Source organism: Maylandia zebra, linkage group LG20, assembly GCF_041146795.1.
Source record: "Maylandia zebra isolate NMK-2024a linkage group LG20, Mzebra_GT3a, whole genome shotgun sequence".
In the NCBI taxonomy this organism is placed as follows: Eukaryota; Metazoa; Chordata; class Actinopteri; order Cichliformes; family Cichlidae; genus Maylandia; species Maylandia zebra.
Window position 1 is genome coordinate 18,720,516 of NC_135186.1, and position 26,302 is coordinate 18,746,817.

The 26,302-nt window shown below is 43.4% G+C and overlaps 1 protein-coding gene across 1 annotated transcript in view; it reads right to left on the reverse strand.

Moving 5' to 3' along the window:
- The window catches only part of LOC101473708 (voltage-gated potassium channel subunit beta-2), a 247,644-nt gene that overhangs the window by 58,773 nt on the left and 162,569 nt on the right, over positions 1–26,302 (reverse strand). The window contains exon 11 of the mRNA XM_012916125.2: positions 24,102–24,222. Coding sequence (XP_012771579.1) covers positions 24,102–24,222 — 121 coding nt within the window. The remainder of the gene's footprint in view (positions 1–24,101; positions 24,223–26,302) is intronic.

Below are 26,302 nucleotides of genomic sequence, written 5' to 3' on the forward strand. Positions count from 1 at the left end.
AGGAACGCCAGCAAGGCTGGGACACATCCAGAAAAGGAAAAACGAGTGGTGAAATTGACTGCTAAGGCACTTGCAGAGAGACTAGACAGACTGCAACGTGATAGAAAAGCTAAATTAAATAAAGCTAATAATTTAAAAGAGAGTATAAGGGTCTCAATGGAAAAAAAATGAAACTTCTATGGTTCAAGCATCATTCAATGATTTTGTTGGTTTGTGTAATGAAGCAAAAACAGTTCATGGTTCATTGATGTGTTTGTTACCAGATGATGAAAAAGAAAAGCATGAAACATGGTTTAAAGCAAAAACAATGCATTATGATGAGTTCACTTATGAAGTGAAAGAATGGTTATCAGGTTGCGAACATTTACATTTAAAGGGTGATATGTCATCTAGTGGTAAAGTGAGCACAACTTCTTCTGCCAAAATCAAAGCAAAAGCAGAAAAGGCAGCATTACTCGCTCGTATGGCAGTCCTAAAAGAGAAGCATGCTTTGGAGGAGCAAGAGCTTAAGCTAAGGAGGAAACGTGAACAGCTTGAGCTTGAAGCGTTGCTTTCTGCCTCTTCTGCAAAGTTAGCTGTTTTCCAAGCTGCTGAAGTTCAAAGTATATCTAACATACTTTGAACTTGTATTGAATTCATAATATGAATTCAATGCTATGAATTCATATTATGAAAGGGAAATCAGGAAAACAGCTGCTTCAGCCGCAGTCAAGCCTAGTACACCAGTCAATGAAGATAAACCTGCAATGCAAATAGTACAGACTGAAAGCAACATATCTGCAATGATCCCGTCAGGAACGGAAATTGAAAGTGAGCCACAAGCTCAAACGGTCATCAAAACGCAATTTCAGAATGTGGATCCTCCATCGCCCAGGTCAATTCCTACAGCGGGAGAAAGACGGTCGGAGGACATTTGTACCATTTTACAAAGACAAAATGAAATAACTGCAACCCTTGTTCACCATCAGCGTTCATCGTCATTACCATCCAGGAAAATACCTGTATTCGATGTGATCCTCTTCAGTACATCTCTTTCATTAATGCGTTTGAACAAGGAGTGGAAGAAAAGGCCAATAAGAAGGACTGCTTGTATTATTTGGAGCAGTTTACAACAGGACAGCCGAGAGAGCTGGTACGCAGTTGTCAACATATGGCTGCAGGACAAGGCTATATACAAGCAAAGCAACTGCTCAAAGAACACTTCGGAAATGAATATAAAATTGCAACTGCTTACATTGACAAGGCATTATCTTGGCCTGCAATTAAAAATGAAGATGTGAAATCATTGCAAGCATATTCTCTTTTCTTACGTGGGAGTTGTAATGTCATGAAAACCTATGACCCTAACCCTATGCCAGTGAACATGAAAATCATTTTGTGCAAGTTGCCATATAAAATGAGAGAGAAATGGGGAGCCGTTGCATATGATATGGTAAATGGCCTGTATTTTTATAGCGCTTTACTTGTCCCTAAGGACCCCAAAGCGCTTTACATATCCAGTCATCCACCCATTCACACACTGGTGATGGCAAGCTACAGTACATTGTAGCCACAGCCACCCTGGGGGCACACTGACAGAGGCGAGGCTGCCGGACACTGGCGCCACCGGGCCCTCTGACCACCACCAGTAGGCAACGGGTGAAGTGTCTTGCCCAAGGACACAACGGCCGAGACTGTCCAAGCTGGGGCTCGAACCGGCAACCTTCCGATTACAAGGAGAACTCCCAACTCTTGAGCCACGCTCGCCCACAATATATATATTGGAAACCTCTAAACATAGAGCTCGGTTTCAAGATTTGGTTGCATTTATTGAAAAGCAGGTGAAAATTCTTTCGGATCCTTTATTTGGGGACATTCAGAATGTAACGTCAACAATCCCTGTCTCAAAGGTTGACAACAGACTGAAGTCGCAACCAAGCAAACAAATTAAAGGGAACAGCTTTGCTGCTACAGTCACACCCATGAACATGAATAAAACCTACAGCACAGAAAGGCTGATTACTACAACAAGCCATGACTTTACAGTAAAGCCATCTTGTGTCTGCTGTACTCAACGACACACACTGGAGAAGTGTCAACAGTTTCAGCGGAAGAAGCACAGAGACAAAATGCTTTTTCTAAAGGAGAAAGGGCTGTGTTTTGGTTGCTTAGGTGCTGGGCACATAAGCAAGGACTGTGCTAAGCGTTTGATATGTAGAATGTGTGGTAAAGGTCATCCCACTGTCCTCCATATTGATAACAATGGTGTAAGCCCTGAATGCTATGGAGAGCCCTCCTCTTCAAAGAATGTAACTCCTATGAAAACTTGTGGTCATACAGGGGCCGGAAGAGAAAGCGGTTTGCTTTCCATTCTGCCAGTTCAAATAAAGTCTGTTAAAGGTAGTCATGTCATACAGACATATGCTTTTTTAGATCCTGGCAGTTCAGCTAGCTTCTGTTCAGAGCACCTCATGCAAAAGCTAAATCTTGTGGGCAAAAGAACTCACTTCCTGTTACAAACGATGGGTCAAGAAAAGGTCGTCTCTGCCCACTCACTTACTGGTCTTGAAGTTTCTGGTTTAGGCAGCAATGCCTTCTATGAACTTCCAGAAATCCCAACACAGGAAAGGATGTCTGTCACCAAGGATTACTTTGTAAAGGAAGAAGATCTGATCAGATGGCCACATCTGTCAAAGGTTCAAATTCCCCACATAATGGCTAATGTGGACTTGTTGATTGGATGCAACGCTCCCAAGTTATTGGAACCATGGGAGGTCATTCATAGCCAGGGAAATGGCCCATATGCTATAAGAACAGCATTGGGTTGGGTCATAAATGGGCCCATGGAAGATGGTAAAAGCAACTTGGACAGCGAGCACCCACCAACAGTTGTACATAGGATATCTGTTTGTAAGCTGGAGGAAATGTTGAAAAGTCAATATAACTATGACTTTAATGAAAGGGTTACAGAGGAAAAGGGTTTGTCAAGGGAGGACCTTAAGTTCATGAAGATCATGGAAAAATCTGCAACAATGGAAAATGGACACTACTGTTTAAAGTTACCTTTTAAAAAGGATAACATAAAGATGCCAAAACAATTTCTCCATAGTTAAACAAAAATGGCAAAGTCTACAACGAAAACTTCTCAACAATGAACAGTTGCATAAAGAATATAAAAATTTTATGGACGAGATGATAAGTAATGGATATGCAGAGCAAATACCTTCACAGCAGCTGTCTTGCGAAAATGGAAAGAAGTGGTACATTCCTCATCATGCAGTTTACCATCCCAGAAAACGATCTATAAGAATTGTATTTGACTGTGGGGCAAGTGGGTCAATAACAATCGCACCCTGTTGCAAAGTATCTTAGAGGATCAAAGGGCTAAAGACTTGAAAGAATTAAATCTTGACAGAGACAAACTTCCGGTAGAAAGAGCTCTGGGCTTGCAGTGGTGTGTGGAAACTGATACATTCAACTTCAAAATGGATGTTCCTCAAAAATCCTGTACTAGGCGTGGAATGTTATCAATATTAAGTTCTATTTGCGATCCATGGGATTTCTTGCACCAGTCCTGCTGCCTGCCAAAGGAATGCAGCAGGAGCTTTGCAAAAGGAAACTGAGATGGGATGAACCAATACCCCAAACCATGTTGCAAAAGTGGAAAAGTTGGCTCAGTGATTTGCAAATGCTTTCCCATTTCAAGGTTAAAAGGTGTATACAACCAAGAGAGTTTGGACCTCTCTCACATGCACAGCTACACCATTTTTCAGATGCTGGTGAATCTGGATATGGAACTGTGTCTTATCTGCGCATGCAAGACAATAGGAAATCCATCCACGTAGCATTCTTGATGGGCAAGGCAAGAGTAACACCTCTAAAACCTGTCACTATTCCACGTCTGGAACTAACAGCTGCTGTAGTTGCCGTCCGAGTGGATCTCATGTTAAGGGCTCAGTTGAGAATGAAACTCGAGCAATCTGTATTTTGGACAGATAGTACATCTGTACTCAAATATATAATGAATGAGGATAAACGATTCCTTACCTTTGTGGCAAACAGAGTCTCATTCATTACAACTGGAACTAAACAATCACAATGGAGATATGTAAGCTCAAAGGAAAATCCAGCAGATGATGCTACAAGAGGGCTCAAGGCTGGGAACGTTGTTCATAGCAGCCGCTGGATCGAAGGACCAAGCTTTCTGCAGAAGCCAGAAAGTGATTGGCCAACCAATCTAATGGAATGCTCCTTAGAACCAGAGGACCCTGAAGTCAAAGGTGAGGCCACGGTAAATGTTACACAAGTAAAAGACTTGCTTGATGCTACATGTCAATTGATGGTGTACTTCTCAGACTGGAGAAGGCTCAAGGTTGCTGTTGCTTTTTTCCTTAGACTGAAGGCAATCCTTCGTTCAATGAGAGACAGGAAAAGAAGACCGCAACCTTACTCAGATAACCCAATTTTTAAGGGTACTACAAAGGAGAAAGTAAAGAAAATGCAACTGTACAGACTATCTTCAAAGGATCTTCTGGAAGCTGAAGCTTGCCATTATTAGATTTTGCCAGCAACAAAGATTTGGAGAGGAGATTGCTACGTTGTCAAGTGGGAAAGGTTCTGTGAGCAGGCACAGCTCAATTTATAGATTAGATCCTTATCTTGACGATGAAGGCCTCTTAAGAGTTGGGGGACGACTGACAAAGGGCTCCTTACCAGAAGAAATGAAGCATCCCTTTGTTCTTGCAAAGGATCAACATGTAGCAAGTCTCATCCTAAAGCACATTCATCAACAGCTTGGTCATAGCGGTCGTAACCACACCTTATCCACACTAAGGAGAAAATACTGGATCACAAAGGCCAACTCAGCTGTAAGGAAGGTTATCGCAGAATGTAATTTTTGCAGAAAATATCATGGAAAAGCCTTGGAGCAAAAGATGGCAGATTTACCCAAGGAAAGAATTTTTCCAGATAACCCACCATTCACCAATGTCGGAGTTGATTACTTCGGACCTATTGAAGTGAAAAGAGGATGAGGTACAGCTAAACGCTATGGAGTCATTTTCACCTGTTTAGCCAGCCGAGCAGTGCACTTGGAAGTGGCTAGCTCTCTAAGCACAGATGCCTGCATTAATGCTTTGCGCCGTTTTGTGAGTCGAAGAGGTCAAGTCGCTCACATCCAATCGGACAATGGAACCAACTTTGTCGGAGCAGACAGAGAGTTAAGGGAGGCTCTTGAATTGCTGAAACATACCCAAATAGCAGATGCTTTGCGACACATTGGAATAGGATGGAGTTTTAATCCGCCTGGAGCATCACATCATGGTGGAATTTGGGAACGGATAATTCGTATGATCAGAAAGATTCTGAGATCCGTTCTTCAGCAACAACAGTTGAACGACAATGGATTAAATATGGTTCTATGTGAAATTGAAGCAATTTTAAATGAGAGACCCATCCAAAAGACCTAGAGCCACTTACACCAAATCACATCCTCCTGATGAAAGGAAAACCATCTTTACCACCCGGACTATTTGACCCTCAGGATATGTATCTGAAGAGAAGATGGAAACACGCTCAGTTGTTACGGCCCTAGCAGGGCCTCCTCCTGAAGGTGCCTGTGTGGGCGTGTCCCACCATCTCTTTTGCCTGAGGTGCCACCTTTCCCTGTTACACAGCTGACTCACATCAGTAATTAAAAGTATTTAAGCCCAGGGAAAGGTGAGCTCTGGGCCAGAGTGCCAGTAGTGTGGTTACAGCTTGTGAGCTGAGTGGGTGTTGTGTTTGCAGCTAGTGAGCTGTGTTTTTGGTGGTTTTCAGCTAGTGAGCTGTGTTTTTGGTGGTTTTCAGCTAGTGAGGTGCTCTCTTTCTTTTTGGCTTACGTTTTACTTTATTGACCAACGCCTGAGTTTTGTTTGTTTTCTTAAATGGTGATAGCGGCTTGTCCGTCTCTTTTAGTTAGTATGAATTGAGACTTTAATAAAACTCTTTAATTGAGACTTTCATCCTGATTTGCTCTGCTTCTGTCTGTGATAATGTCTGTGATAATTTATTAATCCGTATGGCAGATTCTGTGGCTGTGATGAGGTCCACTATGGGCAACTGTTGTGGAGAAATGGCAAAATTGAGTCCTTTGGCTAATACTCTCTTTTCAGGTTCAGTGAGAATCCTGTCTGAAAAGTTCTTAACCCATTTCTCCTGACTGACTTCGGGTGTGTTTTCTTCTCTGGGTTGTGTAGGTTCAGGAGGAGGAGTGTGTGTTTTTGAAAGCAAGGTGTGAAATTTTCTGCGTTGTCTTTCTTTTCCTTTAGAGTGTTGGGCCCGCTGAGCCTTGGCCACAAACTTGTAAACCTCTTCTAAGATTGGAGAGGGTAGAAGGATTTCCAGTTCCTGCAGGGTCTGGCTGATCTTGATCTGGAGGGCATCTATGGTGAAATGGACCTGTCTTATCCTTTCACTTAAAAGGTGATTTTGTGCTCTCTGTAGAATCAAGTCTGCTCTGTATCCCCTGACAGTGGATCCAAGGCGCAGGCTCTTAGGAACAACTCTGCTTTGTCTACATCTTAGGTTGAAACGGAGATGGTTCCTATAATCCGCTAGTTTCTGCATCTTAAGGATAAAGGACACTCTTTCGAGGATGCCAATGTTCACATTTTGGACAGAGAGGACAGATGGTTTGAAAGAGGAGTGAAAGAAGCCATCTATGTCCACTGTGAGCGACCATCTTTGAACAGAGGCGGGGGTTTACGACACCAACTCTCTGCCATCTATAATCCAGTTTTGAGATCCCTTCCCAGACGCCTTAACGCCCACTCACATCCTGACACAATCTGACCTCAGGAATTCGCATGATAAGGTGGGGCCAGGTTTCACAATGAACTCACCCGAAACTCTGGCTGATTGGGACCCACACCCAGTTTCACACCTTGGCTCATGCGATTAGAGGATCATCAGGGGATCCTTTTGTCCCTCTGTGGGGGGATACTCCCACTAGGTTTATATCTGGGACTCTCCACCATTTGACCTTAGAACTGAAGAAGCTTCTCGGATGAGAGGTGAAACGTCTTCAAGTAACTTAAAGAAGTCCAGACGTTTTCTTTGCAAGCTCCTTTAACCCCCCTCTTAACTCATCCTGACCAAACTGGTTTCATAAAAGTTAGGCACTCATCAACAAATACTCGTAGATTACTTAATTTGATAGACTACTCATACAGTAAAAACCTAGAAACTACAATATTCTCTTTAGACGCAGAAAAAGCATTTGACAGAGTTAACTGGAAATTTCTATTTGCAACTTTACAGAAATTTGGTTGTGGATCCTCTTTCATAAACTGGTTAAAAATATTATATAATTCCCCAACAGCTTGTGTCAGAACAAATGACCAGACATCCTCCAGCTCAAACATCCAACGACATGAATGCTTTAAAAGCATCAACATCAGCTCTTCTCTGACAGCATGGTGGGAGTTGCTAAAATTGACGGCGTCTTCATTAATCCCATGCAAACATACACCTATCTGGAACAACCCTGACATATTACAAAACAATAATATGATAAACTTTTCAGATTGGAGTGGTAAAGGAATCAAATATTTAGAACATATACTAGAAGGAACAGAATTTATTTCATTTGACGGACTAGTTACACAATATGGGATCAACAAGAAAAGATTTTTAGAATACCAACAAATTAAATCCATAGTAAAAAAGAAATTTAAACCGGGTCAAGTTGAACTACAAACACCACCAAGTGTGGTTCAATTTCTTACTCTTAAAACCCCCAAATTACTATCCAAAATATACAGAATGCTTTCTAAAACAGATGAATCAATATCACTTCCTATTGCAAAATGGGAAGCGGATTTATCAGTTAACTTAGACCTAAACTTCTGGTCTCAGATTTGCTTAAAAACCTTTCATCTAATTAGAAATCCCAGTCTTCAATTAATTCAATACAAAATATTACATAGAGTGCACTATACAGGGGTCCGTTCTTCGTACCTCGCTTACTACATCCAAGATCAAATGACACATCCAAGATCAAATCATCGCGCTAACTTTGAGCTCGCTATTCCGGTTCTCCGAACACACCTGTTGTTGACGATTAGTATAGCTGGATGAAGTAATGTGAGATCACTGGGTGGCTTAACAGGGGCTACGCATCGATAGTAGAAACATTGATCGGCAACCCTTTGATTGGTTGGCGAAAATGTCGAAGGAGCGCGCTCGGTATTTTTCGGCAGCAGAGCAAGAACTCGTGATTGAGGGATTTCAGGAGTTTCAGAGTTTAATTAAAACGCAAGGGAACACTGCAAAGGCTGCAAAAGCAAGGAGAGATGGCTGGCAGAAAGTTGCTGACAAATTAAACTTGTAAGTAATTTAATAATAATAATAATAATGGATTGGATTTATATAGCGCTTTTCAAGGCACCCAAAGCGCTTTACAATGCCACTATTCATTCACTCTCACATTCACACACTGGTGGAGGCAAGCTACGGTTGTAGCCACAGCTGCCGTGGGGCAGACTGACAGAAGCCAGGCTGCCATATCGCGCCATCGGCCCCTCTGGCCATCACCAGTAGGCGGTAGGGTAAATTTATTATATTACACTATATTATATTATATTATATTATATTATATTACATTATATCCTCTTTCACATTAGAGCCAAGACAGGACCCACTAGAACATGGGAACAAGTAAAAGTGAAATATAAGAATATTCTACAGAATGGTAATATTTATCACTTATATTGCTTTTAGTCTCTTGAAAAGAGACCCTGAAATAATCTGTTTGTTTATAACAGCAACCAAGAAAAGGGCAGAGCAAAAAAAGACAGGTGGTGGTCCTGCACCCCCTCGTCAACAAGTTGGTTAAGTAAATAATACCCTCACGGGAAAATCGATATCTCTCTATGAGCACACTGTCGCGCTGAGTTAAAGGATCCTGTCTATCCCGCAATATACTCTGAATTCTGAAAACTCTCCTTATCAATCTTGCACCTTCCGCAATGGGTGGCTCGCGTATACGGACAGGACATGGCTGCGACAGACTTCCCAAATCCACCTTCGCTTTTATAGCCGTGGTCTCTCATCTTGATTACACGAATTAATTTACAATTACAACTCTAAAATATGAAGTACATCTGAAATAATCAAATACATGAAATAGAATGATTAATAGTACATTTCCCTTTTTTTAGGAAATGACCTGTATGTATCTGTATGGAATCAATAAAAGGATCAAGTACTGCATTAACTTTAGTTACATTGATAATATTTATTTATGGAAAAACAGTGGTAAAATATCGCTGTTGATTTCGTATACATGAAGCGGACATACCTGAGTGGCCGCGATCTAATCTTGTTTACATAAAGTAAGCCTGCTCCCGAGCAGGTTTACGCTTACGGATCTGTTGCTATGACAGCAAGTCCCGGATGAGCTTCGGGGAACCGAACGATCCAAGATCACGCGAAATTGTCAACAATCAAATCCAGCTAACTTACTTAGCGAGGTACGAAGAACGGACCCCAGGTCATTGGATGTTCAAGATGGGCTTTACGTCTACCAACAACTGCTCAGACTGCCAAACCAATTCACCGGACAATTATATCCACGCTCTTTGGTTCTGTCCACTATTTCAGAAGTTTTGGCGCGAGATATGTGAAGACTTATCAAAGTGTCTGAAATGTAACATTCCAACTTCCCCCTTAGTGTGTTTGTTGGGCAAGTTAGATAATGTCACTTCAGAAAAGAATATAGCCCATATGGTTTTCACTGCCCTATGCATAGCCAGGAAAACAGTCCTCATGAACTGGAAAAATAAAAATAATCTTAATTCTAACCAATATAGAAATTATCTATTAGATTACATTAGTCTTGATACAGCCTCTGCCACCACATCAGATCAATTGCTCTGGGCTCCTTTGATCAGTTTCATCACCTAGTGGGGGTGGGGGGTCATAGTTTGGTCCCGCCTTCACTGTTGTGATTGGTGTGGGGGTAGGGACAGGATTAGGGGGTCAGGGGGTTCCCCGGAGGCATCTTCCTTGGGGGGCTAAACCCGGGGTAGCGGTCATGTCCGGTTAGGGGCTCTGTTGGCTCTCAGGTGACTGTTTCCCCGTGGCTGCGTGCAGCGGGGCTAGGGGAGGGTCTGTGCTGACGGACGTGGGTTACTGACCTGGTAGCCTGGCTGCCCCTGGGTGGGTCCGGGATGGGCGTGAGGTTCTGGGGGTGCTCCGTCTCTGGGCTGGGGCCCTGGCCAGGCCTCGGGGGCTTGGGTCCTGGTTGGTGTGTTGCCGGGGTTGTGGGCGGGTGGGTGCATGGGGGCCCAGCCCTGGCGCAGGGTGCCGCCGGTGCGTCGAGCCACCTGGGGGGCTCTTCAACTGGTGGGGGAGATTGTCACATCATGCAGGAGCTTTCCTCTCTTCAGGAACTCTCTCTGCAGGAGGGGGAGATACAGGAGAGGTGGAGGAAGATCTCAGCCTGGGTGTCTATTGTCTTATGTAGTCTGGAAGATGAGTGGATGGTGGGGTGGGTGCAGTTTTCTCTGTGGTGGGGTTGGGTGGACTGTCCCGGGCTCTGTGGGGCCGGGAGGCGCTGCTGCACTGGGCCCCGGTCTGGATTGGCCTGGGCCCCCTTTCCCTGGCGGGTCGCGGAGTGTGGGGGTGCCTACTGGGGTCAGCGGGGGAGCTGGCCCCAGGGAGGGGTCACTTGCCCCTCCCTTCCTTCCCTCCCCATCTCCAGCTGCCTCCCTCTTCCCTCTTCCCGCTCCACCACAACCACCCACACATGCAGGGCCTTGGAGTAGGGGTATGTCACCAGGGTGCAGAGGAGGCTACTCCCCCCTCTGTCCCCTTCTGGCTGCCTCTGCCTCAATTTTATCCCATAACTTAGACATTCACATTACTCACACTCTCATTACACATACATATAGGATCTTGGGGGTGGGCACGATACACGGAATCCAAATTACCATCAGGGTGTACACCTCACCCCTGGCATCGTTGCCCACCTCTCAATTTTAAATACACGTAGACATTGAGGGCTAGCAGGAGGGACTATGCGCATACCTGCTGCTCTCTGGCAGGTAGCTCCATGCCCTCCTGGGTTTTAAATGCACCTTAGAACACACATGCATCAACACTACAATGAGCGGGTGGAGGGATGTTTGAAGTCTTCTCTCACCCCCATTCTCTGCGGCTCAAAAGAAGGACTTGACAGGCTCAGAAAAGTCAAAAATAGTGAGATATCTTGCAGAGGGATGCAGCAGACCACCACTGAACAAGACACACAAGCTGAAACGTCAAGACTGAGCCAAGAAATATCTCAAGACTGATTTTTCTAAGGTTTTATGGACTGATGAAATGAGAGTGAGTCTTGATGGGCCAGATGGATGGGCCTGTGGCTGGATTGGTAAAGGGCAGAGAGCTCCAGTCCGACTCAGACGCCAGCAAGGTGGAGGTGGAGTACTGGTTTGGGCTGGTATCATCAAAGATGAGCTTGTGGGGCCTTTTCGGGTTGAGGATGGAGTCAAGCTCAACTCCCAGTCCTACTGCCAGTTTCTGGAAGACACCTTCTTCAAGCAGTGGTACAGGAAGAAGTCTGCATCCTTCAAGAAAAACATGATTTTCATGCAGGACAATGCTCCATCACTCGCGTCCAAGTACTCCACAGCGTGCCTGGCAAGAAAGAAGAAAAACTAATGACATGGCCACCTTGTTCACCTGATATGAACCCCATTGAGAACCTGTGGTCCATCATCAAATGTGAGATTTACAAGGAGGGAAAACAGTACACCTCTCTGAACAGTGTCTGGGAGGCTGTGGTTGCTGCTGCACGCAATGTTGATGGTGAACAGATCAAAGCACTGACAGAATCCATGGATGGCAGGCTTTTGAGTGTCCTTGCAAAGAAAGGTGGCTATATTGGTCGCTGATTTGTTTTTGTTTTGTTTTTGAATGTCAGAAATGTATATTTGTGAATGTGGAGATGTTATATTGGTTTCACTGGTAAAAAATAAATAATTCAAATGGGTATATTTTTGTTAAGTTGCCTAATAATTATGCACAGTAATAGTCACCTGCACACACAGATATCCCCTTAAAATAGCTAACACTAAAAACAAACTAAAAACTACTTCCAAAAACATTCAGCTTTGATATTAATGAGCTTTTTGGGTTCACTGAGAACATGGTTGTTGTTCAATAATAAAATTATTCCTCAAAAATACAACTTGCCTAATAATTCTGCACTCCCTGTATATGTCAGATTGGGTATCAGACGCCACCTCTCTGGGGACATCTCAGGCCCGCCAAGGTTTGGAGGCCTATCTCCCCCCACCACCACTTCCCCTGCCAGTGGCGGACTCCGTCAGACATCGGTGCGTTGGTGGTTCTTTGTGTCTGGGGATGGGCGTCCAGGTACACACCGGCTCACTCCTTGGCAGCCGCTTATCGGGGCCTGGAGCCTGGGGCTCGCTCGGGCCACTTCGGAGGTGGGGTGGCCCCAGCCTCTCGGCCTGGGGCTCGGTCACTCAGGCACAGCTGGCTGCCGGCAGAGCTCACGGGCGCGTCACTGCAACTCCCCTTGGCTTCTGCTCCGCGGCTGCTGAGTGAGCCCTCATCTGGGACTCTCCTCAGCTCTTTCTGGGACAGTGGCGCGGCTGCCCCTCTGTTAGTCTACCTTGGTCTCTTGTGTTCTGGGGGCCTCTGGATGTCTGGAGTTTTGATCTCCTCCATACCTGCTTCATGCCCTTGAGGACGGGGCTGTGGCCCCCCCACACCCTCTAGCAGATCATTACATGAAGGAGCCTTTTAAAAAAACAAGCGCGTCCATGCTCACAGGTGTACACACGGGTGATCGCACCCACAAACTACACCCTTTTTGGCTTCTACCTCAAAGCACACTGTGTTCTGTTGATCTTATGTGCTGCACAATAATGTTTAATATTTAGTATTTACTGTCATATTCCCATATATCATTGTGATGTTGTTTATTCTATTACTCTTGTTCTCTTCTGCTTGTTTTCTTTTTTCTTTTTCAACAGGTGATCCAGGTGATCGACATATGCATTTTCTGTTTCTTTTTTTCCCCTGCCCATTCTGTTGGTTTTTGTTTTTTGCCCTTCTCCCCCGTCCCTCTTCTCAGCTGTTTCTCTTTCCCTCTTTCTTTCTCCCCTTCTTTCCCCCAGTCAAGTCTGTCCCGTATTCAGCAAGTGAAAATAAAATAAACAATAAAAGGTGAATCAAATGGACCATTATGGCAAGGCTGGGATGGTCAATTTGGTAAAGTAAATCCGTTGGGCATCTTTCTTTGCCTTTAGACAACAATTCTGATGGCAAAAGAGCCAAACGGGACAGGCAAAAAAAAAAAAAAAAAAAAAAGGAGTGTCATTAATTGTAAGAAGGCAAACAGTTTGTGACCGTTGCGGTGTTATGTTAAGTTGATACGGAATAAAGACCAAAAAGGACAAGATACATACTGCTGGATTTATTGGACTGTTTACTTAATTCATGCATACCAATGACATCGCGTCACCCCTGTTAGCGACCACCTCAGTGGCTTCAAGCGTAGGCTTAGCCTCTACAGTTACTTTGTTAGGTTTTGTATTGTTGATTGTCATTTATGCTTAGAAATATTTAACCATATATGCTTAGAGGTGTATAATCATTTGTAGATTGAAAGAATGTCTCATCCTAGGAGGTCTGTAACAACTCTGTGTAGCATGAAGAGGGGAGTGCGTTCACTCCTCTCTAGAGTGTTCTGGCATAGATCACACACCTCCTAGGAGAGATCGTATCTTCTCTTTCTGATATATGGTTTAGCAAACACACGTATATCTGTTTAAGTATAAGAGCCTTTTGTTCAGATGGACCCGCTAGACTCTTCACAGGGTCACATCTTGACCTCACCACACACACACACACACACACACACACACACACACACACACACACACACACACACACACACACACACACACACACACACACACAGGCAAAGTACTCTTTGTGTGTATGTAGACGTCATATGTTAATGACCCTATGCATATTCATGTAACCACAATAAAAGGAGTGCTATGGGGGACCTGGCTGAGAGTCTGACGGAGGTCAAGTGGTGGAACGACACTTGGCTCCAGGCAGGTCTCCCTCATGCATGAGTAACATGAAGAACTTTGCCTACTCGTGTCTTGCTTTGCTGTGTAATTATATTGTCCTCAACGTTCCAGCGAATAGGTTCAAGCTACAAACCTATCATTAATTGGTCCTTCGAGAGCTGGAGCCCTGGAATCGGCATTCACCGAGGGGAGGAGGGACACGCTGAAAGACTGACGTCAGCCAGGAAGTTCCTGTGGATTAACTGTCTGTCTTTTCTCCTCGATGAATGACGATCGGCGGGATCCGAGGCTGATATTACACGCTAAGCAACACCAAGTAAGTTTGAAGAGCCCAACTCTATAACCGTGTGGTTGTGCAGTCTCCGCCACTGTGTGAGGCGTTGAGAAGTTCGCTACTTTGTGGAGCAATAAGTGAGTTCCTCGCTACTTTGTGCAGCGAGAGGTGAGTTCTCCGCCACTGTGTGAGGCGTTGAGAGGTTCCTCGCTACTTTGTGCAGCGAGAGGTGAGTTCTCCGCCACTGTGTGAGGCGTTGAGAGGTTCCTCGCTACTTTGTGCAGCGAGAGGTGAGTTCTCCGCCACTTTGGGGGGCGTTGAGAGGTTCCTCGCTACTTTGTGGAGTGAGAGGTTCCTCGCTGCTTTGTGGAGCGAGAGGTGGTTCTCCGCCGCTTTGTGGGGAGTTGAGAAGTTCCGCGGGGTCCAGAATGTGCTGGACAATAGGCCTATTTTGTGTTGTTGTCGTTGTTGTCATCGTTGTTGTTGTTGTTGTTGTGTGAGTGTGTGCGGAGCAGAACACGTGGTCTGTGACACCGACTGTTGTTGTTATCATGGGTTTCTAAGCAACCAAGGGTGAGTCGGAGGGAGACAGACGTTTGTGCAGGACTTTGCTCCTGGCAGCACAAAGTATTTAAATAAAAATGTGAGAGAGCGGCGGCTCAACAGCTGCGCGGGTTCACGCGAGCGCGTTCACGCGGGTTTCACGTGGACCTGAGCCGTGCGGTTAATCGCAGGCTTATAAATGGAAGAGATTCAAATGTTAGAAGTTTTCAGAAAACACACCAGCCTTGGAGAGCGTGTGGAGAAGGCCTGCCACATCAGCAGCACTTGAGATGTGCTGTGGTGAATGGCTTTCCCCCACCCCCTTGCTGACACAAAATGTTTATTCTTTAGCTTGCCCTGATCGACAACAGCCTGTGTGCCAGACCATAGATTTAATTGAGGTGGATAGTTGTTAAAAGTAATCTACATTAAGCTTGTGGTTGCTCAAATTCAGTACAATGACATATGAGGTGAAGTGATATAGGCAAATATTTAAACTAATGAAGTGCATAGAGGCACTTGACCTGTGTGAAAGACTGTTGTCTTATTATGAGCCATTGTTGAGATATAGAGCACACCTGTGAAAACAACTAATATGCTGAACCCTGTATGAAACATCTAAAAGTACATGATGGAGAAGCTGTATTTAATATGAAAGTGTAAGACTTTGCCACTGTGGGCAGGGAATGCAACTACTGTGTGATGTTGCATTGCGGTTTTTTTCTTCTGAGCTGATGAGCAAGCTACACATTATCAGATCAAGAGCTGTCTGAGAACTACTCAAAGAGAGGGAAACAGAGCTCTGATAACTGTGATAACTGGAGTGTGCAGCGTTTCCATGAGCAGTTTTCCTGCACCTTGACTCGTGTGTGTGTAGCATCAGCATCATGTTTTTGTTTATTTGTTTTGTTGGGTTAAAAATGATTAAATAAACTGGTGATCATATTTATGGATCACCATGGTATCATCAGCCATGTGATTTATTTATGCAGATGAAAAAGTGAGTGTGAATGTGTCTGACATCACAGTGTTTCTGTGCGCTGTGTAAAAGTAATTGCCTCTGATTGTGAAGAGCGGTGATTCTGCAGGTCACCAGCTATAGTAAAGAAAAAAAAGAGAGTGAAAAAGAGAAAGAATTTATATTGTAGATGAAAAATAATCATAGGGAGAAGGTTTTGTGTTGATCAGCTAAAAAACAACTACAATTTCATTTTCTGCTTTTAAGAAAGGATTGTTCACAAAAACACACACACAGAGAGAGAGAGATGTGTGTTGATTAAGCAGTGATGATAATAATAAAAATGTCTTAGTTTGTCACTTTCAGGTGAAAAGCAGACCTGAATCAATTTTCCACATGCAGCAGTCGGAAGAAAGTTATAGTTTAACATCATTGGAAACATGCAGGCCAAGTTTCTGGCTGACTTATTTACAGCGCCATGTGTCTCTCAACCTCTCAAGCAAGCAAGCTCTCACTCCTCCCTGAAGACAAGGAATGCAGCTCCAAAGCAATAACATGATAAAGAGACAGCAGCAAGTCCTGAGCAGAGTCCCAGCAAAGCAGCAGCAATGTGGACAAACAGCATCAGAGAAGAAGAGCAAACCCATCATCCTGACTGATCGGATGAATGGCACTGTGTTTACAACAAGCTGAAACTTCACTGTGCATGTGAAGAAAACGTTTGAGGAGAACTGAACAGTTGGAGTTTGACATTTGCCACCTGTGGAGTAAAATGGCAAGAAGAGACAGTGGAACACAGGACAAAGCTGAAGGAGAACTGCCGGCTATTGGACTATTGAAGTGGGAGAGGACAATAGAGTGAGAGTGGTGAGAACACAAATTTTGTTATTAAATGTGGGAAATCAAAATTTGGGTTAGCAAACCTGGGAAAAACAAAACTGACTGGTTAAGTTGGAAAATTGTGAAGGAGTCTGAAACACTGCGAAAATAGAAACATACAAAATCACACAAACAAGCAGAACATGCATTAACCCTACTAACAATTCCAAACACAAAATAACTCATGAAGATTAGACAACATCTTAAGCGTGTGAGTCTGTTTATCATCTTGTCCAAGTCACCTCGTGTGATGCAAAAACCAGTGGACTCATAGCACATTAGTTAAGAAATGATCAAATAATAGTAGAGAAATGTGTAGGAAAGGCAGCTTTAAGAACATGCCCTGCTGGAGATGCAGCTCCACAGACATGCATTAGACCTGCCTAATAACACAAACACACATGCAATGAAAATTAGCTTGTTATCTTTCATCAGTGTTAAAATAGTGTCAATTTAGCAGACACTTGTTATTAAATACTGAATTTATCCAATGCAAAAAATTGACTCTCTAGGTTGCAGGACAACAATTTAAACTTGTGGGAAAAAAGATTCTGGTTTGAGCAACCAGTGATCTGACAATAAATTTAGTTGTTAATATAGTAAATTGGGAGAAGCTTCCTGCTTGATTGATGCAGCACAAGTAATTTACTGTATGAGGGAAATTGTCTTTTGTGATACTATTTTGAACATGCATTTCTGTTGTCCTGTCAACTTAGTGGGTTAATAGCTGATATGCAAATTAGTTGATCGGTTTTAGATTAATGAAAGGTGACTGAATTCTAGCACGAATGAATGGGATGTGTTGGAGTTTGTTGTGTGTTGAGTGGAGACTCTAAAACACTGAGTTTCCTGTTTTGATGTGCGAGTGAATCCTGTATTTAGATACACAACTCTGAATACGTCAGAACAAACTTTTTTTTTGTGAAGTGCATGACACCATGTCACATGTTTTATGATGAAGGGAAAAGGAAAAGTGAATAGATCTGTGGCCTAAATGAGTGAAGAGCACATACCTGGTGATTAAACTCATAGCTAATATGACATTAGGGTTATGTTGTGTGTTGTGCAGCTGATGGTTGGTTTGGAGTGAATTTAGCTGATGATTCTTCTCCTGTTGTGAAGTTGATGAGGAGTTTGTGTCATGACTTAACAAGGCCTTTTTATTTTGATACTTTCACAGTGCACTGAAAGTTTGGTTTGATAATCTCTGTTATTTTTCATTTTTCATTTTTGAACAGGCACTGATTTTGTTTGTCTATTTCTTTTCTTTAAGAAGATCTGCACGTCGGGAATTGAAAGTGCTTTATGACCTGTCAAGAGGGACGTTGCGGGTGGGTTTTTCCACATTAAAATGGGCTCTGGAGAAAGCCACTTATTGGGACAAGTTCCTGTCCAAAAAGGATTCAGCGATGTAATCCGATCTAAAAGTTCTTCTTTTTCTTTTGAAATGACGTCATTTTGCTGGAAGTGGAAACTAAATGCGACGACAAGCTCCACTATCAGCAAAGAAAGAATGAATGAATGAATGGAAATAAAAAACAAACTGACTGACTAGTAAAAGCTGACAGGACTTGACCACGACTCAAGGTTAACCTCCACCTAGACAGGACAAAAGGGTGGATGAATTTATGTGTTTTTTGTTACAGGAGCAGAAAGATGACAGCAACATTCGAGGTTGCATGACGATTTAACCTTTTAAATGCCATTTTCTCTGTCTGTGAATTTACTATGTGTGTGTGTCATTCACTACCTTGTGTTGCTCACAGAGATTACTGTGAGAAAGTGTATACACCTGCGCAGCGCTAACATTTACATTTCTTTTTACAGCAGATGGTTAATCATGTGTTTGATCATGTGATTTATAAGAGGATTAGTTGATGTTTTTCCTACTACAGGATTTCTGGGTTTATATGTGAATGACATTCTTTCCACGGCTAGGGATGGCTAACTTTATGGTGTTTTTATGGCACCTCTGGAATGTGGATGGCCGACGCCTGCCCACCAGGATAATCCATGTGTGTTGCTAATGTTTGTTTTTCTAAAAGTGCATGTGGAGGATTCAGCTGAAGTGGACAAGTGACATGAGAAAACCGAATAAGGGATGCAGTGTTTATGGTATAGTTGAAGATGGGCTATTGAGCTCATAGTGATTGTTGAGTTGAGTGACTTTGCTTAAGAGAAGTCACTGATTACATTAATGTTAACTGAGCACATGGGATGATCCATGTTTGAGGCGAATTATGGTAATAATAGTGATTTAATGATTTGAGAAAACCTGCACATGACACTTGTCTTGCCCGTGCTGAATGCTTATTGTTCTTATGATACAATTTTTTATAAGTGTGAAGTTTGATTTTACTTCCAAATCTTGCTTTCCAGGCCATGATGGTGTGTATGCAGGCTCCTGGGAGAGCCAGGTGTTAAGCAGACTTAATATGCAAAACACACTAAGATTTTCATTGCAGGATTATAGGTCCAGGGTGGTGCTGCTCCTGGGGAGGAGATGCTCTGATGTTGCCTGGGATATGATCTAGCTAACCTTTTTTCTTTAAGATAGGGATCCAGGTTTGATGAGTTGACTCGTGGGAGTGTCCATGAATCAAGAGGTGGGGTCCAGAATTAACATTAAACAATGTTTTTTATTATTGTTGCAGTGATTTGTGTGATTAGCCGTTTATTTACGGGTATTAAACCTATGCAAGTGGTGCATCCATGTTCAGATGAGGCTTTGATGGCCTATAAGTGAAGTTCACTGAACTAAAGAATGTGGTTTGATGATTGTTGACATGCTCTCCAAATAGTTTGTCTTCCTAGCAAGGAAATACAGGTGCAGCAGTAATCTCCTGAGAAATCTTCAGAGGCCCAGTGAGAAGCGCATAGCTGACAGCCCAGGCAGTGGCTGAGGTCAAAGGTCAAGCTGGTTGGGGCCCATCATGAAATCAGACCTTGGAGCCACAGCAAGGACCATGAAACTGCGTTGGAATGAGGGCTGTACCAAGGGGGAGTTCCAGAGGCCAATTCAAGTGCTTCTGACCATTTCAACTGCCTGTAAAATAGCGGAGAGACCCTCCTGGATTTATCAGAGCCATTGCAAAGAGGTCGAGGTCCCAGGAAACCCCAGCACCCTCAAGACAGCACAATAGAGAAATCTCACACTTGGTTGTTTCAGTGGTGAGGGGGGAGTGCTGATTGAGCCCCTGTAGGGTAAGCTCGCACTTCAACCTCCAGCCTCTGATCAACTCTAGGGCAACCAAGTGCGAGGCGTGACGGCTGAATCAGCTGAACCAGGAGGAAGGCAGAGAAGCTGAGTGTTTTGAGACAGGTCCAGCAGGCCCAAAATCAGGACTATGCGTGACGAGAAGGAGTGCCTGAGAGGATCGTCCACAAGATGGGAGCTGAGGCCAGGAGGGAGACTTCAGGAGGATCAGAGATCATCTTCAGCACAGCAGACATCACACAGAGAGCTGTGCTACTGAGCTTCCAGGAGATCAAGAGGAGACTTCCCACAGCAAGATTTAAATAAAATGAAAGATTCAATATTGACGCTGAGGAAGACAATTAAGGTGTACGACGTGCTCTGCCTTAAATCTTCAGCAGCGTTGGGACATGAAAACTCGAGGGATGAGGGGAGCGTGCCAAGCTCCATCGACGACGCAGAGGGAGTCTAAGGATGACATCATGATTCTGTGAAAAGCACAGGAACCAGAAGCTATGGTGGTGATAACAGCAGTTTCCTATGAGGTCTGCAGCATTGGAAATAGCTGAGACCCATGTTGACAAACAACAAAACCAACTGGTATGTTTGAATGTCTATTCTACATACATTTGGACTCTGGTCCTATGGACACTGATGGAAACAACTGGAAGAGACATTCATGACGCCCTGCAGAACTCAAACCACTCTGCAGAGAGACATGTGATTTGCACACCCGGAGGAAGCACCACCAAGCTGAGATGTTTTTGAAAATGTTACTTTTTTATTTTAACTATTAAATTAACAATTTCTTTGTTTGCTCGTAGGATGTAGTTTGCCATTGGATGAGATCAATGAGGAATGGGATAACTGCTAATACATTTATTAAACTGTGTACTTTTTCGGTAATTTAGGGTGATTTGACATATGCTGAATATAAAAATGTTTGCATTGACACTGTCAGACATGAGGTGATCATAACTGGGAGCTTTTCAAGCATAAAGGTCAAAAAGGGGGGAATGTTAGGTTTTGTATTGTTGATTGTCATTTATGCTTAGAAATATTTAACCATATATGCTTAGAGGTGTATAATCATTTGTAGATTGAAATAATGTCTCATCCTAGGAGGTCTGTAACAACTCTGTGTAGCATGAAGAGGGGAGTGCGTTCACTCCTCTCTAGAGTGTTCTGGCATAGATCACACACCTCCTAGGAGAGATCGTATCTTCTCTTTCTGATATATGGTTTAGCAAACACACGTATATCTGTTTAAGTATAAGAGCCTTTTGTTCAGATGGACCCGCTAGACTCTTCACAGGGTCACATCTTGACCTCACCACACACACACACACACACACACACACACACACACACACACACACACACACACACACACAGGCAAAGTACTCTTTGTGTGTATGTAGACGTCATATGTTAATGACCCTATGCATATTCATGTAACCACAATAAAAGGAGTGGTCTCCCTCATGCATGAGTAACATGAAGAACTTTGCCTACTCGTGTCTTGCTTTGCTGTGTAATTATATTGTCCTCAACGTTCCAGCGAATAGGTTCAAGCTACAAACCTATCAACTTTGTTGAAATAAATGGATTACATGGCGGTCTTTTCCTGTTTCATATGTTAGGCTTTGCTCTCTCTGTTTTTGGTAATTCCACACTGGTGGAATCCCAAACAAAACACGCATTAAGAGGCTCTAATGCCTGTGTGTCAATTTCGCGGTCCATGTCACCCCTACTTGTGGCCCACATGAAGAAATATTGTTTAAAATTATTATTCAAAAAGTTATTTAATATGAAAGTGATATGAGCAGAGTGTTCCAAGCATTGCCCTATACCCGTTATGTGCAAAAATAGGAGAGTTGAAAAGTACGAGTTATCACTGAGCAGAGACGGGAGATGGAAGCATGTAAATATAATAACAACCACTGCAGCCAAAAAGACTTGACTGTACACTGTGTTCGTGTTTTCCTCCGAAACAATAAGCAACCTTTCAATGCCTCTCTCTGTCTCTCGCTAGCAAAGTTGTCCCAGACAAGTGCTAACGAAGAAGCTGTCTTTGTTTTGTAATGAGCTTTTGTAATCTTTCGGCTACAAGGTCGACACGGAATCAAACATATTAGCCAGAGGTCCCTTTACTACGGTTCGGAGCAACAGACCTGTTTTATATACACTCAACAAAAATATAAACGCAACACCTTTGTTACTGCTCCCATTCCCCATGGGATGGACGTAGAGACCTAAAATTCATTCCAGATACACAATATAACCATCCCTCCCAAACAGTGGTCACAAATCAGTCCAAATGTGTGGTAGTGGGCACATCTGCTATATTGAGATAATCCATCCCACCTCACAGATGTGCCACATCAGGATGCTGATCTGACATCATGAGTAGTGCACAGGTGTACCTCAGACTGCCCACAACAAAAGGCCACCCTGGAATGTGCAGTTTTGTCTCACAGCAAAATGCCACAGATGCCACAAGCAATGAGGGAGCATGCAATTGGCATGCTGACAGCAGGAATGTCAACCAGATCTGTCGCCCGTGCATTGAATGTTCATTTCTCAACCATAAGCCGTCTCCACAGGCGTTTCAGAGAATATGGCAGCACATCCAACCGGCCTCACAACCGCAGACCTCGTGTAACCACACCAGCCCAGGACCTCCACATCCAGCAGGTTCACCTCCAAGATCGTCTGAGACCAGCCACCCAGACAGCTGCTGGAACAATTGGTTTGCACAACCAAACAATTTCTGCACAAACTGTCAGAAACCGTCTCAGGGACGCTCAACTGCATGCCCATCGTCCTCATCGGGGTCTTGACCTGACTCCAGCTCGTCGCCGTAACAGACTTGTGTGGGCAAATGCTCACATTCGATGGCGTCTGGCACGTTGGAGAGGTGTGCGCTTCACGGATGAATCATGGTTCACATTGTTCAGGGCAGATGGCAGCTGAGAATGTCCCAGTTCTTGCATGGCCAGAATACTCACCGGACATGTCACCCATTGAGCATGTTCGGGATGTGCTTGACCGGCGTATACGACAGCGTGTACCAGTTCCCACGAATATCCAACAACCTCGCACAGCCATTGAAGTGGAGTGGACCAACATTCCACAGGCTACAATTGACAATCTGATAGACTCCATGCGACGATGTGTTGCACTGCATGAGGCAAATGGTGGTCACACCAGATACTGACCGGTTCTGGGTCCCCAGACCCCCAATAGCACAAAAAACTGCACATTCCAGGGTGGCCTTTTGTTGTGGGCAGTCTGAGGTACACCTGTGCACTACTCATGATGTCAGATCAGCATCCTGATGTGGCACACCTGTGAGGTGGGAGGGATTATCTCAATATAGCAGATGTGCCCACTACCACACATTTGGACTGATTTGTGACCACTGTTTGGGAGGGATGGTTATATTGTGTATCTGGAATGAATTTTAGGTCTCTACGTCCATCCCATGGGGAATGGGAGCAGTAACAAAGGTGTTGCGTTTATATTTTTGTTGAGTGTATGTGCTGAATAATTTTCTATACAAGATCACTGCAAAAAATCGCAGCCTTACCTAATGTCCACCCTACTGTTACTCATTTGATATTAAGATTTAAAGATCTAGTTGGTATTGGTATGGTGAGTAACCCTCAGTAATAGTAATAAATCACATAGCAATAGTAGATCCATGTAGTTGTAAAAAGCTTGATAATATATTAAGTAATCCAAAGTATTCAGAATACATTATTCTCATTGAGTAAAGTTACGGAATACACTACACAATACATTTAGAGGCATGTATTTTGTAATCTGTAATAGAATATATTTTAAAAGTAACCTTCCCGACACTTCACATAGGTACATTCCTCCACACGTGCTCAACACAAGTGGAGATAGTTTTGATGTAATAGAGAACATTTGGATAAACAAGGATCAGATATTAGCGTTGCTGATTGAATATCTTAGAAAATGCATTAACATACTAATTAAATTTAGAACACCAAGGTCAGGTAATTTTTCTCCATGTGCAAGTAATATTGATAGGATTACAAACTCCATTAAGTGTTCTAGAGTTAAGAATGAACAGTCATAATTTTCGGGACATGATGCTGTACACATCAGTGGTGGCTTGCTTACCTATCTTGTGGAAGAGTTCAGGAAGGTGCACTTCAACCTTTTCTCTTTGGAACATGTGGTACTCTGCCTGTTCACAAATTGGAGGGATCATGTTGAACTGTCGTGCCACGGAGTATGCCTCCTACAAATAATAGAGGAAAAAGCACCAAACATTTTTATTGGTCCATGATTTTCACCAAGAAACTGACCCTGTTTCAGTAAGTACTGAGTAATCCAATCCATTTAAGTGGAAGCATGTAATGTAGGCACAACCTTGTTTCTCGATTTTTTAAATTAATTAATTAATTAATTTTTAAATTTTTGCAGATGGGACACATATGACTGGGGGACAAGAAAGAAAGAAAGAAAGAAAGAAAGAAAGAAAGAAAGAAAGAAAGAGACAGTGAGAGAAAACATTTAAAAAAAAAAAGGTAAAAATCCCCTGATCACCTGTTGAGAGAAAAGCAAAAACGAAAAAAGAGAAAAAAAAGCAAAAAAAGAGCAATACAATAAACACAACAACATTGCAAGTACGTAGATAATTGTAAGCAACAGTAAATACTAAATATTGAATGTATTGTGCAGCATGCAAGACCACACAAGCACACAATGTGCTTTGAGGTAGCAGCCAAGGAAGATATAGTTTGTGTCTGTGAGGACCACAGGACACCTGTGTGAACACTTGTATTCAAAAGGTTTCTCCATGTAATGATCTGCTGTGGGAAGCCATAGCCATGTCCCCGGCGCATGAAACAGGCATGGAGGAGATCCAGGCCCAGACATCCAGAGGTTCCCAGAGCATAAAAGCCCAAGAAGGACCATCAGAAGGGCAACGGTGCCACCCTCAGGGAAAGAGCTGAAAGGAGCCTTAGGTGTGGGGTCAGCCAGCAGTCACCATGCAGAAGCCACAGGGAGCTGCAGTGACATGCCTGTGGGCTCTGCCAGCAGCTAGCCATGCCAAAGTGGACCGAGCCCCAGGCCCAGAGGCCCAAGGTCCAAGGGCCCCCCCACCCCCCAGAAGGAGTCAAATGTGATGGACTTACAATTTAAAACACACATAAATGTTGTATTTTACATCTGATTGCCCTAAGGCCTTATGAGGTCCTCCACACTATGCACTTGAGCATATAAAAGTGTTGATCACCTCTTTCATTGAAGTTTGAGTGTTTTAACCCTTTCATGCATAGTAGTCACTATAGTGGACAGCTACTCAAAGGCTGTTTTCTTGTATTTGTGTCAGTGTTAATGGTATGTTTGCACATAAACCACTACACTGGATACTGCTGTGTCACTCCATACTGTGCAACCCACTGGTCATTTAATGTTACTATAGATGCATGCAGTGTTGGGGAGTAACGGAATACATGTACCAGAATGTACTGGAATACAATTTTAAATAAATTTCTTCATTTAGTGACAATCATTTTCAAACCAGTACATTGGATTTCAAATTAGGCTAATTCAAATTCAATTTTAGAATTTGAGTTCAATTTTATATATTATAAGGCAGCACGGTGGCACGGTGGTTAGCACTGTTGCCGCACAGCAAGAAGGTCCTGAGTTCAATTACACCATCAGGCTGGGGTCTTTCTGTGTGGAGTTTGCATGTTCTCCCCGTGTTTGCGTGGGTTCTCTCCGGGTACTCCGGCTTCCTCCCACCGTCCAAAGACATGCAGCTTGTGGGGATAGGTTAATTGATTAATCCAAATTGTCACTAGGTGTGAATGTGAGTGTGAATGGTTGTCTGTCCCTGTGTGTTAGCCCTGCGACAGACTGGCGACCTGTCCAGGGTGTACCCCGCCTTTCGCCCTATGACAGCTGGGATAGGCTCCAGCGCCCCCCGCGACCCTGAAAAGGATAAGCGGAAGCGAATGGATGGATGGATGGAGTTCAATTTTATTTTTTCAATTTTATTTGAGTTGAGCAATTGAGATTCAATCTGAGCAATTCAAATTCGAATTTAGCTTACAGTGGTTCCTCACTATTGATGCCTGTCTGAGAAAAGTGTATAAAGTGTGTAGTGAGGGGTTTTACAGCCTTAAAACATCTATAATTATTGTAAAAAATAAAGTTCCAAAGTCACCTCAACAGTCAGTGCAGCGCACACACTACATGCTGCTAAAGGTCGTAAACATGCAATTATTAAACCTAGGCGAAACTGTCCCCAGATATAACATATAGTTATAGTTAGTCAGGCATGTACTAACTATAGCCTTTACACT